Source organism: Brassica oleracea, chromosome C3 (assembly GCF_000695525.1).
Source record: "Brassica oleracea var. oleracea cultivar TO1000 chromosome C3, BOL, whole genome shotgun sequence".
In the NCBI taxonomy this organism is placed as follows: domain Eukaryota; kingdom Viridiplantae; phylum Streptophyta; class Magnoliopsida; order Brassicales; family Brassicaceae; genus Brassica; species Brassica oleracea.
The window spans coordinates 59,355,160-59,372,684 of record NC_027750.1 but is presented as its reverse complement, the minus strand read 5'-3'; the positions used below and the strand labels follow the sequence as shown (position 1 = coordinate 59,372,684).

Sequence of the window (17,525 nt, the reverse complement as noted above, 5' to 3'; positions counted from 1 at the left end):
GGGGGGGGGGGGGGCGGGGTACGGGGTATACGGAGTTAATCTCCATAAAATAAAGAGATATCAGATCATATAACCTTAAAAAAACTATAATTGAGTAAGTAACCAAAATCTTACACTTTCTCCTCATTTCTCTTCCTATCTCTCTCTACTATCTTTTTACGAATCTAATTTCAAATTTTATTTTGGTTATTTGGCAAATAAATCCTAAAATAAATCACCATATTAAGTTTCCTTTTCTTTTAACAACAGTAACAATAATATTTAGAACAAGACACCCACTAAGTTAATTTTCATTAAAACTTTTCTCAACATCAAACTTTATACAGACTTTTTAGTTCTCTAAAAAAAATACTCACCCTTTTGAAATGTAAAATGTTTTAAATAATTTTTGATGTTTTAATATAAAATATCTAAATTTTGATTTTAGTTTTAAATCATTAACATCATCATATTGTGATTGTTAGACTTTTTATGGCATTTCTGGTTTTCATGTTTTGCAGTTAAATTTTGTTTCATACAAAAACTTGCATTTAAGTAAATAATTGTAAAGATAAATGCAAATTAATTGCCTTATATTTTGAAAAAAATAATATTTATGTACAGAATCCATCTTTGTGAAATAAGAAAAAAACCCTAAAGATTTCAGAAACAGATGGAGAAACATTGTTCATCTCTGCAATGTATTAAGGGAAGTAGTTGTTTTTGTTTGCAGTAAATTTATATTATCCAGTTACAAAAAAAAAAAAAAAAATTATATTATCTATCAATTACAGTCCCAGGGGTAAGATATAACGGACATTGATAATTTGATATATTGGAATGGGCGGATGGATACGTTCTTCAATTCTCTGGGTTCCTAATTAAATCTTCCCATTCCTTATAATTATGTAACTAGATCTTAACTGCGCGGGTGTTCATTTTTTTTATATACATAAATATTGTTTTTCGTTTTTAGCGATTTTTAGCGTTAAATATATTTAAATGCTAATATAACTATTTCACATACAATAATTTTACAATATACATGCGGAAGTTGAATCAATTGTTTTAAACTGTCACATGTATATGTCGTTTTTTATTAAATATTTATGTTATTAAATTTGTGTTTGATTATTAGAAGAATTAATGCATGAAAAATATATTTGAAAAAGAGTGCTAAAAAAACAACATATTTGAAATTTATTTGTATAGTTTAAGATGTGTTAAATTTTATACATGTATTATGTATTTTACTCATGTTAACCCGTTCTGCCAACATATTATATATTTAACATATATATTATATATTTATGAAAATAAAATATATTAGTTTATCAACTTATATAAATATCATATTTAGTTCAATATAATAATTTTTTTAATATGAAATATTTTGATTATAATATAGGTAAAATAGGAAAAAATATGTTTCCTTTTATAAATAATAACTAAATATATATTAATGTATAAATAATATTTCATTACTAATTAAGAAATTAGTGAATATATTTATATAATTTTTTGAAAATTATGTTCTTTTTAAAATATTTTTCAACGGATTTGTTAGAATTTTGACCGGTGGCATAAAGCCTCATCAGTTCTTTAATCACTGTAACTCTTAACAACTATTAAATACTTCTCTTCCATTAAGATTTTGAACGTCTAGAAAATTATAATTGGTAGAATAAATAAGAAAATCCAAATACAATGTATACTGAAAGTTTAGATGGAAATAAATAAAAGCTTGAAGAATATATAGTAATTCCGTTGGAATAATAAATGTTGTTGTGCATAAAAATAGGGATGACTTTCAAATTCCTCGATCTAGTTTTATTCAGTCATGTATATTATTGTAATTTAAATTTACCTTTTTGAATTTCAGAATATTCTCTAATAGCATAAGTTGTAATATTAATAAAAAAATTAAGGGGATGTCAAAAAAGGTCTTTTGTTTTAATTGTATAGATATGATTTTATAAGGAAAGTCTAATTTAAAAATAATCACACATGAAGAGAAATTTTGACTTTTATTTTAATAGAATAGAAATGATATTTTGAAAGATTTTTAAAACTAAAATAAGTTAATTTATTAATTTTATATAATTTTATATTTAATTCATATAGTACTTTTATTTTAATATAATATAGACTATAATTAGAAATTTTATGAAAATAGTATAAATATTTTTAATTTTATAATGAAATATTAATTAACATTAATTTGTAATAATATTATACTACTCATTACGAATTTAGTTAATGCATTATTTTTAATAAGATTTTGTTAGATTTTTTTGTCAACAGATTTTTATAATTAACAAAATAGGATAATTTTATAGGTGAGATTGTTATATGTGTCAATTATATAAGATGTAATATCTTAATGATGTCAAAATATTAATTAAAAAGTAAATGAAATATAAGTTTCTAAGGAATGTTCATTTTTTAAAATATCACAAATGAAAATAAGTTGTGACTTCTATTTTAATAGAATAGATTATTTAATACTTTTTTTTTGAAAATTAATTATTTAATACCCTTCATCCTCATATTCCTCCAAAGTGTTTGTTCTTCTATTGTGTTTATATGTGCAATCAATTTTGTTTTATGCATATGTATCATGTATGCATTTCTTATGTGTCGGGGTTACGTTTAGGAAAATGAGATAATATAAGCCATTCAATTCATAAAAACATAAAACTATTCAATGACTAAATCCATATATGATGTTAAGAAAACAGAAATAAGGAAGTGTCATATCATGTGGTTTCTCCTTTTCCAATTATCTCTGCAAAACTAAATACATGTTATATACAAATTTAAGCATGCACCAAATATTAGCACTAGTACATCTTTGAAGTAATGAATAACTCGAGAAAAAAACAAAAGTTTCATGAGCATATGCATCGCTCAAGCTGTAGAGTTTGGGCAACTTACAATTAGAATATTCAACAGAATAACGAAAGCAAAACGCGTTGACGGCGGTAATTGGCGTTTACTGAACGCGGACTACCCACGTAAACCACTCTTAAAGCTATCGTAAAACAGTGCTCTTTCATTTGATCTTTTATACCATGCACTATTCTATTCCCCTTTTTCGTTCAAAAGAAACAAAATATATAAATATTCCTCAAATCAATGATATTCGTAACGAGTCATGCAGTTTATACAATTTTTATCATAGTTAATCCTAATATCGCATCGGCCAACGTACTAAACATATAGTAGCTCTTAATTACATGACGTGTGATTTGGGAGATTAATTGTCATGTGGTTGTGAAGGTCAATTAAGGCTACAAATGACTTTGGCACTCTCGATAATCTATTCTAACGTGCCGTGCCAAACTCGGTTGATTGAACCTACTCTTTTTTTTTCTATTCATTCTACTTTTCTTATCATATGCATTCATCTGAACTTATTTTCGGAATATTATAACCATTAAGGTATTATACAACCTATTTCTCTGGTTAAAAATTAACCAAACTATATAATGCCATGGTGTACACAAACATAGACCATTTCGCGTGGACTATGTTGCTAATGTAAACCGTGGTGTATATCTCAGTTGTTTAATTGTTTTAAACATAACTTTTATGCGATAGAAACTACCATGGTGTAAATATAATAATTTTTAATCGTATACGCTTACAACCATTTGTATATTTAAATTATATCATGTACATATATACACACACATATACACTCAAAAGCATATTCAACTGAGGTAGGCAATTAGTTAACTTAAAAGTACTTTGGTATTCATTATATATAAGAGCATGATTATGGAGATTCTTAAGTTGGGGTTCTTAGAGCATGATTAACGAGGGTTCTTAAGTTGGGGTTTTTAGCGGAATATAAAAACTCGTCTCTTAACTTTTAACTAAAAAAAGGTAAGAACCGGCTCTTAAATAAGGGTATTTAAGAGCCGGTTCTTAGCTTTTTTTAGTTAAAAGTTAAGAGAAAGTTTCTTATATTCCGCTAAAAACTCCACCTTAAGAACCCCCATTAATCATCCTCTTAGCAGAATATTTAAGAGCCGGTTCTTAGTTTTTTTAGTTAAAAGTTAAAAGACGGTTTCTTATATTCCGCTAAGGGCATGATTAACCTCGGTCTCTTAACCAGGGTTCTTAACTGATGATTTGACACTTTTTTGTTTTTTTTTTTGTTTTTACACTTTTCGGCTAAGAGACGGCTCTTATATCTCTTATTTAAGAGACGATTCTTAGCTTTTCTTAGTTAAAATCTAAGAAAAGCTAAGAACCGTCTCTTAGTCGAAGCTAAGAATCCCAGTTAAGAGACTGGGGTTAATTATGGTCTAACACCACCTCCAAAGGGAGGTTTTAAAAAGTAGAAAAAACCAAAAAAAATAAATGAAAAAGAGATAATGGCAGAGAACCGCTGCCTAAAACAAAGCTTTTGGAATCACTAAAAACCTCATACGTTCCTCTTTGTCGTTGTTCTTCTTTTTTTGTCTGAGAAATCTGTCTGAGAAATCGATGTTGGTAGATTAAGCTGTGGGAGTATCCAAATCGTTCTGTTTGGAAAAAAGGTATGACGATTGAATTTTACCCTTTGAATTTTACCCTATGTATTTGTCTTTCTGGGTTTCAATTGATGTTTTTGATCTGGGTTTCTCTGTTTCTAGAATTGTTTGTGTCGGTGGGAAGGATTTCGCCACATTTACTTGAAGGAGTCCCGGATGTGCTTGCAAAGGAACTGTTTCTGGCATCTGGTGAAGGTTCTGGCCTCGCTAATGTTAACCCATTGGTAACTGTTATATGTCTTCAAGTAGCTTTTTGTTCTTCTTTTGTTACCCTGACACAGATCTCACACCAAAGCAAAACACAGAGCTGATGTCAATTGTTACTTATAGTAGTTGATAGGCAACTAGGATTTGTATCAAATACTTTTAATTGGTTTCTGTCGTTGTTTCAAGTGTCTTTTTGATTGGAATATCCTTTTCATTATGTACTTATAGCTTATGCAAGGAATTAGTTAGTTAATTGCACATGCATGTTTAGTGATAAACTTTATTTCGTTAGGAAGCAATCTGTGGAATCTATCAATCAATCAATGTGAATACTAGAATTAATCTCAGAAAACTTCCACAAATTGAGTTGATTTAAGTAGTGAATCTAATCTTGTTTCTGTTAAGAGATCTAATATGTGCTTAATTAGTAAGATTGTCACTGATCTGATGATTTTAAGTGGATGTAATTGTTGCAGATAAGATCAGTGCAAGAGCTGAGAGGTACAGACATGCGAAATCTGCAGAGACGAGGTCGAATTGACCGTTAATGGAGAACCATTCGTGGTGTGTAACGAATGTGCCCTCCCTGTTTGTAGACCTTGCTATAAGTACGAAAGAAGAGAAGGCAATCAAGCTTGTCCTTAGTGCAAGACCCATTACAAAAGGCTTAAAGGAAGTCCAAGGGTTGAGAATGATGAAGAGGAAGATGACACTGATGATATAGACAATGAGTTTGATTACATGAACAATGGTGGGATTGGATTTGATCAGGTATGTTTTTGAATTCTAAAGTATTTAATTGTATATATGGTATACTGAGTTTTGTGTAATTGTATATATGGTATATTGAGTTATGTATATATGCTATACTGAGTTTTTTTAATATTTTTTTATGTCATATTTGTTTAAATTTTATGAAATCCAATAATTTATAAGTTTTGTAAAATTTAAATTTAATAATTCAACTTAAAAAAAAAAAATTAAGAACCTCAAAAAGGTTCCTCCATTAGACTATGAGAAATTTAATTACACTAACAAGGGTTCTAAACTTCTCAAATCACAAAATTAACTATTAAATTATTCATTAGAATCCATAATGGGCGCTAACCATTGAAGTTCCTCTAAGAATTTCGTCCTAAAAACCTCCATTAATCATGCTATAAGTTATGACAGTCGTACGTAAAAAAAAAAAAAGTTATTAACAGTCGTCGTATGTTGTTGCCTAGTTGTTGTTCATAGCTTTGTCTCATTTTTCATGCATCACTGATTCGCTGCATAATCACATAAAGACGACGTATCCGGACTTTTATTTGACAATATAAAACAATATGCAATAATGCAATACAAAACCAAAACCAAAACAAAATGCTAAAGTGGCCCTTACAAAACAATACAAAACTAGTCAGCTGTCGTTTGGTCTCCTGACCGCATCTTTACTCGTAATTTTGTAGTTTTACAAGTCACATGCTTTTTGGCATCGGTCATGCCTATATTATAACACTAAAATAAGAAAGTTTCACCTTATTATTTTTTTGTATAATTGACGCGATATAACACTCTTACAAAGTGGTGGACAAACCTGATTCAGCTCAGTGGTTTTTATTAGTATTAGACTATTAGTATGAATATGGACTATATAATATAAAGGAGGAAGCCATCACTTCTAAAGATAGTTTGTTGCTATTTTCTTCTAATGTCTTATTTATCTTTTTGGTCGCTCAACAACCAAAAACTATATGAACTATTTCATGATGTAAACGGCATATTCAAATTAAAATGTATAACGAACATTGCGGGTCATATCACATGGTCTAAGATAATCAAAATCTATAGATTAAATTTTTTTCTGAATAATAATATATTATTGCATGATCCATAATCTATTCATATACTAATAATAATATACAACAAATATAGATTTTATATTTCCAAAAGGTAAATAGTCTAAGAGAGGTTCCAAAGGGCGAGGTCTTGGTTTGTGGCCCTGCATGAAATGGCTGCTGCCATCTCTTCAACCAAGTATTTAAACAACTAAGCACGTTTATGCAAACGTACAAAATTTATTGTGAAAGTCAGAGTACGACGAATTTATATCATGTGATAAATCTTGCAAATCAAAGTCCTAGTCTCCTAAACTCACGAATAGAAGAAATCTAACGAAAATCAAATACTCTAATCGTAAACTAAAAGTAAAACTATTACTAGTATTGTTTCAAACATGGTAAAGTACTAACTGTTTTGCATGTCGATTCAAGCTTTTAGGTCCGTAAGTGAAATAGGATTAGGAGTGGTGCCAGCCAATACACGATAGTGATTTAGTGATGACAAGGTTGTGAAAACTTTATAATTTTATTCACGTTAAAAATATTTGTAAAACGTTTGTACATTTAATTAAAAATTCATGGCCTGGCATACAAAACGCAAATAATCAAAAGCCAAATCATAGAGAAACAATTATGTGTAACAGATAACAAAAAGGCAAATCAAAATTTCTTTTTGTTTTAACTTTTGTCACGAAACTTTAAACATGAATGAAAATAATGACATAAAAAAATTTACCAAGAAAACACAACAACAAGGTTGGAACAAACACCAGGGGAGAGAGCAAGATGGTTTCAGAAAGCAAACTTCTTTACAAATAAATGTATTTTAACTTCCTCAGGACAATACAAGAATACAGAAAAAAAACATATCAAGCTCCTCCGAGCTCTTTATTACATAACCAAACAATAAATAAACCATAGATGGTTTTGTTTCTGAAACCAAGTTCCAAGAATCCAGTAAATGTTCCAGTTTTCGATGATACATACTAAATAAAGCACACAGAAAGTAAAAGAAGTACCTTTGGGGTACTTTCTCATTCAGCTCTAGACTGGCCAGCTCTAGAGGAGAGGATGATTCCTACAATAAGCCCGTAAAGAGCAAGCGCTTCTGCGAAGATAAGGATAAGAATCATCCCGACAAAGAGCTTAGGCTGCTGAGCATTTGCCCTGAAAAAAGAATAGCAAACAGACAAGTCAAGCACCAAATGTTATATATTGTGAAGCTTTAGGAAAACAGACAAACCTGACACCAGCATCTCCGACAATACCAATGGCTATTCCAGCGGAAAGACCAGCAAGACCACAAGCAAGACCGGAGGAGAGATGGGCGTATCCGTCGAAGAGGTAGTAAGACTTAGCCTTGGGGTTAATCCCGGTACTGATGATAACAGCAATAATCAAACCGTAAATACCCAATACACCAGCCATAACAACAGGGACGATAGATTTCATCACAAGCTCGGGTCTCATCACTCCCATCGAAGCCACACCAACACCACTCTTTGCGGTTCCATAGGCAGCTCCCATACCTATCCATACAACGAAAAATTCACATATTAAACACATGTCCAAAATATAAACAATTCTTACAGGATCCCACGAGACTCATACTATTTAATACTCCCTCTGTTCTGAAATGTAAGATGTTTTAGAATAATTTTTATGTTCCAATATATAAAAGATGTTCTCATCTTTCTAGGTAACTTTAAGTTTATCAAAAACTATGTAGCCAATTAAATTTAATAGTTCTATTTTGTAATTGGTTGAATAGTTTTTAGTTTATAAATTTAATGATACTTTCTAAGTAAAAAGTAATTTTCTTAATAAGTGTGTACTACCCAAAACATCATACATTTCAGAACAGAGGGAATATAATGCAAACTTCTCCGAACGGAATTTGAACCTATGACCCCTTAGATCTCTACTAGGTAATCCAAAAGATTTAACTACCAGATCAAATTTAACAGCCAAATAAGAATGACTTAACTACAATATAATAATGATGACTGAAAAGAATTGCTCAATCACATGATCCAAGGTCAAACGCAAACCATATCTAATAAATCACGTATTCATTTTGGCTCTGGACGCAGATCGAACCTAAGAGCCTAGTTCTTTCAATCAATCATACAGTCGATGATCTAGAGTCATTCATACGCGCAAGCGATCTTCGATCAATCATGTGTGCATTTACCTAAACATTTCTTAAACAACTACGCGAATCTCAAAACATTTTTTCCAAGAAACAAGGAAGGCGATCACGAACAAGGATGAGAGTAGAGAGAAAGAGGAAATTACAGGAGAAGACGAGTGCGGCTGCGGCGCCGAGGAAACCGAAGAAGGGAGCTGTTTCGTCGCCGCTGAACGTAGACATGTTCGAAGTTTTTATCTCGGATCTGAAATCGAGTCGATGATTGAAATCTGGCGAGAGGGAGAGACGTAGATATATCGTTCTGATTTTATTTATTTACGTACTTATTTTTGTTTTGTCTTTTTTTTTATTTTTTCAGATGAGTGGAAGGGAGGAACAACGTTGCTTGTCGGGATAACAATGTCATTGTACTAATATGTCATTGTAGGCCTGGGCCTATTATAAGCCCATTATATTAATATGTCAACTTCTAATACCTTATATTAACGCTAAAACGTTGTTCAAACCGGTTTATATTGCGTTTCAACCTTTTTTTTTCAACAGTGGAAAAGAAATGGCTTATCCAAATTTGGTGGTACAGAAATCACATTGATCCATGCTAATGGAATATTGCAAATACTGCATTGCTAGTCTATCCGCATGTTTGCTGGTGCATGAAGAACATGCTGAACAATGAAACTGAGAAAAGATTTCTTACAGTGATGAAATTCGTTCATATGAATCGAGAAAGCCGGTTAATCTGTTAACAAAGACATTTGTATTTACGAAATTTTAATAATTTTTCTAAGAAATGTGGTTTTAGAATCGGTTTGTTTTTTTCCTACCAGCAGAATAACTTGACAACAAAAGCAGATACAATCAATCATACAAGTGCTTATTTTTGACCACAAGGTCCGCACCGTTACACTGATTTATGAACAAAGTCAAATACGTATGTGGAAGATGACACTACGATAACCGCATAAAGTAAACCAAGAGACAAACAAAATACAAGCAACCAACTATTGGTTTATTAGAAATCGTCTAAACAATCTATTACAAGACTTGCTTATCAACTTTACACATCTTGTTAACACCTTTACAACTACTGCTACTGAAAGATTCATAATCTACCTAAACTTGTCTCTCTGTCGTCAGTACTTCAGCACGACCCAAGAACATCTCTAAGAAATTTTTACCCTTCCTCTATAATAATAGCCAGTGTCTATTGGAATACACACGACTTCATAGCTCTTTTATAGTGATTTCCACGTTCCTGAAATCCTAGTCTCCAAGGAACATGGATATGGACAACTTCTATATCAATAAGTACATTTTTCTTTTCTTGAAATGCACTTATTTCCTCAAGGCATAAACTTGCTCTCCAAGTTTATCTCTTGCCTTTTCTCCATGGCATAAACTTACTCCTCAAGTTTATCCCACGCCAGCTCAACATCGTGCGTCCACATGGTCTCTACCATTTTACATGCCTCCTGGTTCACTCTCTGGCACACACTGCCTCAGCAACTACTTCAACGATTACGTCAAGACATAAACCCTCAGTTTATTCTTCTTCATCTCAACATATCTTGCATCCACATGGTAACCCACCACTCCACATGCCTTATGTAGTAACGACTAATTCATCCAACATCAGTGACTTCGTCGCCTAGTTAGTCAATGGAGGACTATTGACATCTACAAGCTCCACTTGCATCTTCAATCTCCCCCTTTTAGCTTTGTGTGCCAATCAAGCACAATATCCTTCTGGTTCAACAACCATGTTTCCTCATCTGGAAACTTCCATACTTGATATGCCATTCTCCCCCACGAGAGTTGCACTATCTTCATCTTCTATAATAGATATACTTTTCTTCCCCACGAGATAAGCACCATCTATAACAGGACGTCCATCACCATGTTTTTCTCCCCCACGAGATATGCACTCCTTGGACCAGAACGTCACCACTTCTCCCCCTATTTGATTGATAGATGCTTAGATGTCAATACAAACATCACAGACACACCCATCTGCTTCTTCATGCGTACTGCATCAGGCTCTGACGCATCCGCCGAACTACTTCTTGAACTACCTCTCGAACCACTCCTTGTCTTGGCTCATTAGGCTTGGGAATTTTCTCATCTGATGTAAATATGGTAAGCTCCACCCACCTAGTCTTCATAGCTATCCACGCAACATCATTGATTCCTCGAACCAACAGCTTCATGCGCACCTTCCAATGACCATACTGGCCATCCTTCAACATGATTGTCTTCTACATAGAACAATCGTGTACATCTTTACCTTCAAGATCACACCAGTAACTTAGGTGACCCGCTCTGATACCACTTGTAAGTACAAGATGACACTACAATAGTACTGCAAAAAGTAAACCAAGAGACAAGCAAATACAAGCAACCAACTATTGCTTTATTAGAAATTGCCTAAACAATCTATTACAAGACTTGTTTATCAGCTTTACACAGCTTGTTAACACCCTAACAACTGTTACTGAAATATTCCTAATCTACCCAAACTTGTCTCTCTGTCGTCAGTACTTCAGCAACTTCTCCAGCACGACCCAAGAACACCCCTAAGGGATTTTCACCATTCCTCTATAATAATATCCAGTGTATATTGGAATACACACGGCTCCATAGCTCTTTTATAGTGATCTCCACGTTCTTAAAATCCTAATCTCCAAGGAACATGGATATGGACAACTTCCATATCAATAAATACACTCTTCTTTTCTTGAAATTCACTTATTTCCTCAAGGCATAAACTTACTCTCCAAGTTTTTCTCTTGTCTTTTCTCCACGGTATAAACTTGCTCATCAAGTTTATTCCACGCCAGCTCAGCATCTTGCGTCCACATGGTCTCTACCACTCCGCATGCCTCCTGGTTCACTCTCTGACACACACTGCTTCAGCAATTACTTTAACGACTACGTCAAGACATAAACTTCAGTTTATCCTTCTCCATCTCAGCATATCTTGCATCCACATGGTAATCTATCACTCTGCATATCTTATGTAATAACGACTAATGCATCCAACATCAGTGACTTCGTCGCCTAGTTAGTCACGGAAGACTATTGACATCTACAAGCTTCACTTGCATCTTCAAAATGAACTATGGCTGCTTCGAAATTCCCATAGTTTCAAACTCGTTGGTCCAATCATTCCTTATTAGAAACGATTTTGTCCAACAACATTTTCAAATGAAGAATATAAGAGCACCGTCTCTTAACTTTTAACTAAAAAAGTTAAGAACCGGCTTTTAAAACTCTTATTTAAAAACCGGTTCTTAGTTTTTTAGGTTAAAAGTGAAGAGACGGGTTCTTATATTCCGCTAAAAACTCCACCCTAAAAACCCCCAATAATCATGCTCTATGGCCTCACAAGCATTTAGAGAAATAAATTATATTCCCCCTGATCAAGTGGTCCCGTCTGAACATTTTTACCAGTCGTCACAGCCTGGTCTTCATTTTCGTAAGGAAATAAATTATAAACAACTATTTGATATCACCGATGTGGGATATCTAATAACAATAGATATATCTTGCAGTTGCATGAATCAAACTATCTGAATATTTGTGTTTGTTTACCTGATATTTTCATTATATATATATGATTTAATTATAAGAAAATATATGATTAAATAATTTTAATCTTCTTTTTGCTTGCCAAACTTTACTAGAGCAGTTACGTGTTGTTAGAGCATGATTAACGCTAAGGGGGGCGTGGGTTCTTAGATTTTTTTTTTCTTTTTTTTTGTCCGATTTAAAAAAAATAAAAAATAAAAACAGACCAATCGCGGGCCGTCACGTGTCAGTGGGGCCCGTGAACAGTACAAAAACTCCACCAAACTTGCCTCTTGCAAAAGAAAAAGAAGGGGTGGGTTTTAGTTTTTTTGTGGGGCCCACAGCTTTTAAAACCCCTTAAAAGTCAGGGTTAAATGTGCTCTTATAAGCTTATGTAAGAAACTAGGATATGCATAAATACTCTTGAATTATATGGGTCTAATGAATTCCTACTTTCCTACATTCCTACGTTCCTACATGCCTATTTTGGTCTGAGATTTTATAAGTTTATTGCTATAGATTTTCTTTTAGAGGACAAGGGTAAGAATTAAGAGAAAAAAAAAAAAAGAAACGAGCAACAAATAATAAAAAGCCACATATTAATTTCATAATTTGAAAAGAGCAATTTCGTAATTTAAATAAACGTTAAGGGGCATTTACAAAACCCTAGCTGTCTTTTAAATATCTCATGCTCCCCCTTAGAGCATCATTATCCAGGGTTTCTTAAGACGAAATTCTTAGGGAAATATAAGAAACTGTTTCTTAATTTTTAACTAAAAAATTAAAAAACTGTTTCTTAAGAACCCCGCCCTAAAAACCCTAGATAATGTTGCTCTTAGTGCTCCCTTGTTTGCCGAAACTATCCCAAAACCTAGAGAATGTAACGTCTAAAATGTTTTTTCTTTAACCCTTTTTCCATTTTTTGTAGTCTCTCCCAACTTTTCCTTCATTTTTAGGAAGCAATTGTCTGTAGAGAGAATGGGTAAGAATAATAAGATCCGAAGTGCTGTACGGATCCGTCAGATGCCGAAACAATGACAGAAGAAAACTCACAACAAAATCGATCTTGTTGCCGATATACCTCCTGGACACGTCGCGGTTTCTGTCGGCGTTAATAGGCGGAGGTATGTCGTGCGTGCGAAGCATCTGAACCATTCGATCTTTCGACTCCTCCTAAAGGAGGCTGAGGAGGAATATGGATTCTCCAACATTAGTCCTTTAGCGATCCCTTGCGATGAATCGTTGTTCGAGGAGATCATTGGAGTCCTGACTAGGTCCAAGCCATGTGGACGAGACAATATGGCAACATTGGAGTATATCCGAAGATGCATCCACGTATGGATGGCAGAGAAAATGAAGTGTATATATATGCCAATCTCAGCCGTTGCTTTCTGCCATTGCTGAAAAATATGTATGCTAATTTGGACCGGAATCACTGAAATTTGCAAGCCGAGCTTTGGTTAGAGATAATTATTTCAATCTCTAATTAGAGAAATTTGGTTTTTCTTTTGTTCCGATTTGTGAAGTTTTTTATATGATTTTGTTTGCTAATTTTATGATGTTCGGCTGGGAAATTAATTAAGTAGATGACATGACAATTAGGATTTAATTTTTTTGGGTTTGTTGCTAAATGTCATCCCGGGGAAGGAAATAGTATTTGAAGACATTTTTGTTATAAATCATTAAGTGGATGGCCCATAACCAAGACCAAGACAATGCCCAGCCGTGACCAATGGAGGAGAGAGAGTCGGCGGCCAAGATCCTAGTCGGCCAAGACTTCAAGTTTCCTTTTCTATGTTTTAGTTGTTTTCCTATTTCCTGTTGGATTAGGTTTTGGATAATTTTCTTTTTATTTATACTTTGTAATCCTTATAAAAGGAACCTCTATTGTTCATTAATAATACACACAGTTTCCCCATTCTTTTACAACACGTTATCAGCACGATAGCCTCCAGAACCCTGAGACAAAATCGAAACCTAAAAGCTTAAACCGACGACCACACTTAAACCCTAGACACGTTCTTCGTTCATCCTTGAACCCAGAAAACTCCATCTTGAATCCTTGACGTCCTCAGCTCACGTCCCAGCTCAGACGAAACTCGTCCAGCTCGCGATCACACCCGAGATGCCTCGCATCCGGCACGACCCGCGTCCGAGAGACCTCGCATCCGAGACAAGTCGACAGCTCGCGATCGTCCCGGTTCCGCGACCTGCAAGTGTCCGATCGTTCTCTCTCCCTCTCTAAAGGTGGTCCGGTTCTAAACCTCTACGAAACAAAGGTATACCGTGATTTGAGAACATAGAAGGATCAAAACCCTAATCCATTATTATGGAAACTTTGTTCTTGATCAAAGCCTAAAAATCTATAACCTAAAATCGACAATCTCATAACTAGTAATAGAAATCGATTCCTTAGAACATATTGATTGATGTTATTGATTGTTCCTGATCAGAATTTAAGAAACCCTAATTCTGGAATCAAAACCCTAAACCTAAAAGAATAATCCGATTTTAATTGTTCTTGATTGAGTGTTTAATGATCTGAGGTTTTAGGATTAATAGATTGCTTGAATAAATCTAAATCAATTTTAAACTCTACAGGCCTTGAAACCTTGAAATCATATTGATTAAACCAGCAGCCTATATTGTTTAAATTGAAACCCTAAATTCATAAATTGAATCCAATAGAAATCAAATTGCTTAGGTTGCTTACATTACATCTAAATCTGAAATCGAATTGCATTCGTATTGTTTAAAAAACCGACCAGCATATAGAACATACGAATTCGAATCTGATTACATTTATAAAGCATATGGCCGTGTGGCTTTAAATCTCTCTGTCACATATAGAATCATAATTAGGATTGTTCGCACCATGGTCAAATAGATTTACATAGCCGATCCTATTGTTTAATAACATGGCCGAATAAGGCATGCATGTAGCCGATTTGTTTTGAATGTCTAAAGGTCGAATGATCACATTTTGAATCTGAATTTTAAATGACAATGTGATCCAGATGTCGATCTCAAATCTAGACTACGCAGCCCTTAATCTCTCTGGAGATAACTATCTACAGTGGGCGCTAGATACAAAGATCAACCTGAGGTCAAAGGGACTCGGTGATACTATCATCGAGGGAAACAATGAGAATGATAAAAATAGATATTGGGCGATTAGTATTATACGCCATCACCTCATTGAAGGTTTAAAGGATCAGTACCTGACAATGGAAAATCCACTAGACCTTTGGACCGCTTTACAGCGTAGATATGATCACCAGAAAACGGTGCTACTTCCAAAGGCTAGATACGAATGGAAGAATCTCAGATTCATGGACTATAAGTCTGTGGATGAATACAATTCTGTATTGTTCAAAATAGTTTCAATGATGAGACTGTGTGGTGAAGATGTAACCGAAAAGGAGTTACTTGATAAGACCTTCTCCACATTCCATTCAACGAATGTGTTGCTGCAGCAGCAGTATAGAGAGAGAGGATTCGCCACTTATATACTGATCTGATCTCGTGCCTACTTCTGGCCGAGGCTAATAATGAACTCCTGATGAAGAACAGTGAGATGAGACCTCCAGGATCAGCACCATTACCAGAAGCTCACAAAGCTGAAAAGAAAGATCCCAAAGAAAGCAACTACGTCTATAATGAGAGAAGAACACACGGCAGAGGCCGTGGTGGGTACAAAAGACGTGGTGGCTGTGACAATTATGCTTATGGCCGTGGATATGGAAACCACAATAACTGTGGTCGTGGTTCCAACTATGGCCGTGGAAGAGCCAATTTTGGCCGCGGTATATCTAAGCCGTCTTACTCGACCAAATCTGTTTGTCACAGGTGTGGGATGAGTAACCATTGGGCCAAAAATTGTAGAACCCCTAAACATCTATGTGAACTCTATCAAGAGAGTCTTAAGAACAAGAACCCAGAAGCTCATATGGTTCACGACAATGGGTATGATGCTGATGATAATTTCGACCATGAAAAGGATGATCCAATGGATCACGAGACATCAGATTGTCTTAAAGACTAAATTCGACTTTTATTTTTGTTCTATGATTGCTTTGGTGTTTTTATTGTTTGAATTTATAATATGAAAGCTTTAAAAGTTTTATAAAGTCTCTGAGATTAGAAATCTTCTTATATAAAATGAATGAGATGAGTATACTCGTGGTGGATAGTGGCTCAAGTCACACAATTCTTAGAGACAAAAGATACTTCGTCAATCTCATAATGCAAAGTGCAAACATACACACTATTGCGGGTGTGGCCGGCCTGATTGAGGGTCACGGCCAAGCTTATATATTAATGCCTAAAGTCACTCGTCTAGAGATTAAAAATGTATTGTATTCCCCTAGCTCTAAAAGGAGCTTATTGAGTTTCAAGGATATAAGATTGAACGGTTTCCATCTTGAAACATGGGAAGAAGGAAATAAAGAATTCCTTAACATATTTTCGATCACCCAAGGCAATAGGACGGTCCTTGAGACCGTACCCGCAGTAGCTACTGGTCTATACTATGCAAAGATCAGTATGATCGAGGCTAATGCCTGCGACAATTTCACTCTATGGCATAACCGGCTTGGCCATCCCGGTACTAATATGATGCAAAAACTAATAATGAATTCACAAGGGCACACGTTCAAAGGAGTTGTCCCAAACAATCTCACATGTGCAGCATGTGCACAAGGGAAACTCATAACTAGGCCATCACCAGCCAAGGTTAATAAAGAGATCATAAACTTTCTGGAAATGATTCAGGGAGACATATGTGGACCAATACACCCACCTAGTGGGACGTTTCGGTATTTCATGGTCCTGATTGATGCATCGACCAGATGGTCGCATGTTTGCCTTCTATCCACACGGAACTTGGCATTTGCACGCCTACTTGCTCAGATAATAAGACTTAGAGCACATTTTCCAGATTTCCCCTTAAAGACTATACGTCTAGACAATGCTGGTGAGTTTACGTCTCAGGCGTTTAATGAAGATTGTATGTCCATGGGGGTAAGTGTAGAACACTCCGTGGCACATGTACATACACAGAACGGCTTGGCCGAATCCTTCATTAAACGTATCCAGCTGATAGCAAGACCATTACTCATGAGGTCTAAACTACCGGTATTAGCGTGGGGACATGTCGTATTACATGCAGTAGAACTGATTCCCATCAGGACATCTAGTGAGCATAGATATTCGCCATCCCAGTTACTCACGGGTCATGAGCCAGACGTGTCA

General features: G+C 34.5%; 1 protein-coding gene and 1 long non-coding RNA gene across 2 annotated transcripts; one reads left to right on the top strand and one right to left on the bottom strand.

Annotated features, from left to right (window-relative positions):
• Positions 1-4,359: 4,359 nt before the first annotated feature.
• Positions 4,360-5,599, top strand: LOC106328572. Its single transcript, XR_001267613.1, has 3 exons — positions 4,360-4,529; positions 4,626-4,747; positions 5,207-5,599. It is a non-coding gene; the product is annotated as an uncharacterized LOC106328572 (long non-coding RNA).
• Positions 5,600-7,340: 1,741 nt separating this feature from the next.
• Positions 7,341-9,105, bottom strand: LOC106328571 (V-type proton ATPase subunit c1-like). Its single transcript, XM_013767047.1, has 3 exons — positions 8,852-9,105; positions 7,797-8,082; positions 7,341-7,720 (listed from the first exon to the last, which is right to left on the bottom strand). The coding sequence occupies exons 1-3, from the start codon at positions 8,925-8,927 to the stop codon at positions 7,588-7,590; spliced, it is 495 nt and encodes a 164-aa protein (XP_013622501.1). The 5' UTR covers positions 8,928-9,105; the 3' UTR covers positions 7,341-7,587.
• Positions 9,106-17,525: the final 8,420 nt, after the last annotated feature.